General features: G+C 45.5%; 1 protein-coding gene across 1 annotated transcript in view; it reads right to left on the bottom strand.

Moving 5' to 3' along the window:
- Positions 1-1,589, bottom strand: part of CUNH20orf85 (chromosome unknown C20orf85 homolog) — a 5,263-nt gene extending 3,674 nt beyond the window's left edge. The window contains exons 1-2 of the mRNA XM_026055718.1: positions 1,528-1,589; positions 728-809 (exon numbers count right to left, since the gene is read on the bottom strand). Coding sequence (XP_025911503.1) covers positions 728-809; positions 1,528-1,589 — 144 coding nt within the window. The remainder of the gene's footprint in view (positions 1-727; positions 810-1,527) is intronic.
- Positions 1,590-2,431: the final 842 nt, after the last annotated feature.

The raw sequence follows: 2,431 nt of genomic DNA, 5'->3' as shown, positions 1-2,431 counted from the left end.
ACACGCCTGGATGCAATCCTGTGCAATGTGCTCTAGGTGACCCTGCTTGAGCAGGGGGGTTGGACTAGATGATCTCCAGAGGTCCCTTCCAACCTCAGCGATTCTGTGATTCTGTGAAAGCAGTTAAGCACTTCAAGCCCCACTGAAACCAGTGTATTTATAATTTATTTCAGGGGCTGCACTGATCCTGTCTTTTAGCAACAAAATATCATGATTTCAAATGTAACATTATTTGCTACTATATTCTACTATCTAAACATCACTGAGAAGAGACATCTCTTTCCAAATATTTTAGTTTGCTGTAAATTTCCCCACTGAAAATTTAATTAGCTAGAACCTTTTCCCCTTGACTTTTAAACTACCATATGGATAGACAAAGGGGAAATATTTTCCTGTCAATGTGCATCTAGTTCTTGTTAACAGTATTGGAAGTCATGTTTATCAAGAGAAATATATCAGAATATGCATAGCATATAAATTACTACTTGCCATATTTTATTCAGAGGAAAACTGAAACTTTGAAGCCATCTTAAAAGTACTGCATTCGTTAACTGGGAACCTAACTTACTAAAGCATGCTCAGTACTCTTCTACACTTCCACGCTCTCTTCATTTTGTGTACAGATGAGGATATAAGAAAATACAACTTAATCAACAGTTGAATTTAATTATTCTGGGTAAACTGTGCAAGTAAATTTCATGTGTTGCTATATTCCAATCAATTTTACCTCTTCAAGGGGTGTTGTTAAAAATCCCCATTTCTGAGACCATCTCTTCGCAGCTTCTAGTTCGCTTGCAATGTATTTTTTCCTGAAGTGAACAGAGATACGTTTGAAAAGATTTTTTTTTAAAAAAAAGAAAAGAAAAGAAAAGGAAAGAAAAGAAAAGGCTTTCTAAAACAAAGCCCTTTAGGATGAAGCTTTAGACCTCTACCTCAAAACAGCGAGTTCATGACTGTGTGACTCAGAGATAATGAGAAAATATTTTCCATAGGTTGGAAACAGTAAGTCTGAATACACTTCCTCCCAAATTACACTTATGTTCGGAACTGGTGGTTGGAGGTCACAGCTGCTATGACACTTTTTTCGAAAGACTCGAGAAGCAAGAACSCCCAAACGCTTTCATACAACTGCTGGTAACCCCATTTACTATTCGCTCGCCGTTTTCATACCTGATGAAATGACTCTATCCCCATCCTTGCCCAGCCCCACTTCCCATTGCTCGCAGGGTCTGGGGTACGGGCAAGCACCAGAGCACTGGGGCAGCGTCAGCTGTGTCAGCCCCTTGCTCGCCGGCTTCGGCTGTACGATTCAGGGCTAGGCTACTGGAGGGTATTAATTAAAATTAGGCGTCAGGTTAGTTAGATGTCTCCTGAAGGGGCCTGCGCAGTATGGGGACCAGCAGGCTTCACAAATATACGTGGAARAAAATACGGGCAACCTCCTTTGCCCTCAGCCCTGCCGAGAGAAGGGCGCCGGGGAGAGGCGGCCCGGGAGGCGAGAAGGAGGCGCGGGGCCGGGGCCGTTACCAGATGTTGTCCTGCGCTACGAAGTTGCACTGCGGGGCCGCGCCGGTGCGCCGGTACGCCATGTCCCGCCGGGGGCCCGGCCTGCGCCGCGGGGGCGCGACGCGACGCGACGGGACGGCGGGCCGAGCCCGAGCCCGAGCCCGAGCGCGAGCGGTTTGGGATGTTGCTAGGCGACGGCGCTCGCGCAGGCACCGCCTACAAAAGGGCGGGAAGGGCAGGCGCGAGCGCCTAACGGTCGGCGTCCTTGTGGCGCCTCAACGGCCGCCACCCGAGCAGCATATTCCCCCCCAGCCTAAGCCGCAGGAGCACCTTCACACCTCTGTCCTGCTCTCCTCTCCATGCGTGTACCCTGTGCCTGCCAAAACTGAAGAGAAACCCTCTTGGAGTCATATAATAGCCGATGTTTCTCAGGTGAAAAGCTAAAAACTCCCACTCTGTGTTTTCTGGTCGTTTTCTAGTAGTGCCCTTGGTGTTGCAGGGAATTTCTTGGGTTTTTTTTGGGGAAAAAAAAAAAGCTATTCAGTAGGAAAGTACATTTGAATGAATCTGATAGAAAGATGAGCTCCTGCTTAGGGAATTAGCCTTATTTCAGTGGAAGAGGTGCTTTTCTAAACTCAAGATTTTATTGATTATTCAGATTCTTTTCAACAGAAGGCAAATGGTTTGACACCTTTCCAGACACTCAGCTGCTAACAGTCTATTTTAAACCTGGGCAAGGAAGTTTGTTCAATGGTGAAAAATGTAATATTTTTAATTCCATTTGTAATGGAGATGAAGGATAGTTGATAGTTCTGATAAGCATCAGCTTGTTTATGTGTCCAATGCCTAGGAAACTGATGCTTGTTTTATTTCTTGAATTTTTAACTTGCTACCTCCCGTTTCTAGATCATCTAGATATACTCCC

This window comes from Apteryx rowi, unplaced genomic scaffold (genome assembly GCF_003343035.1).
Source record: "Apteryx rowi isolate R43461 unplaced genomic scaffold, aptRow1 scaffold_0, whole genome shotgun sequence".
Taxonomy (NCBI): domain Eukaryota; kingdom Metazoa; phylum Chordata; class Aves; order Apterygiformes; family Apterygidae; genus Apteryx; species Apteryx rowi.
The sequence above is the reverse complement of the archived record's forward strand: the minus strand, read 5'-3'. Positions and strand labels throughout refer to the sequence as shown.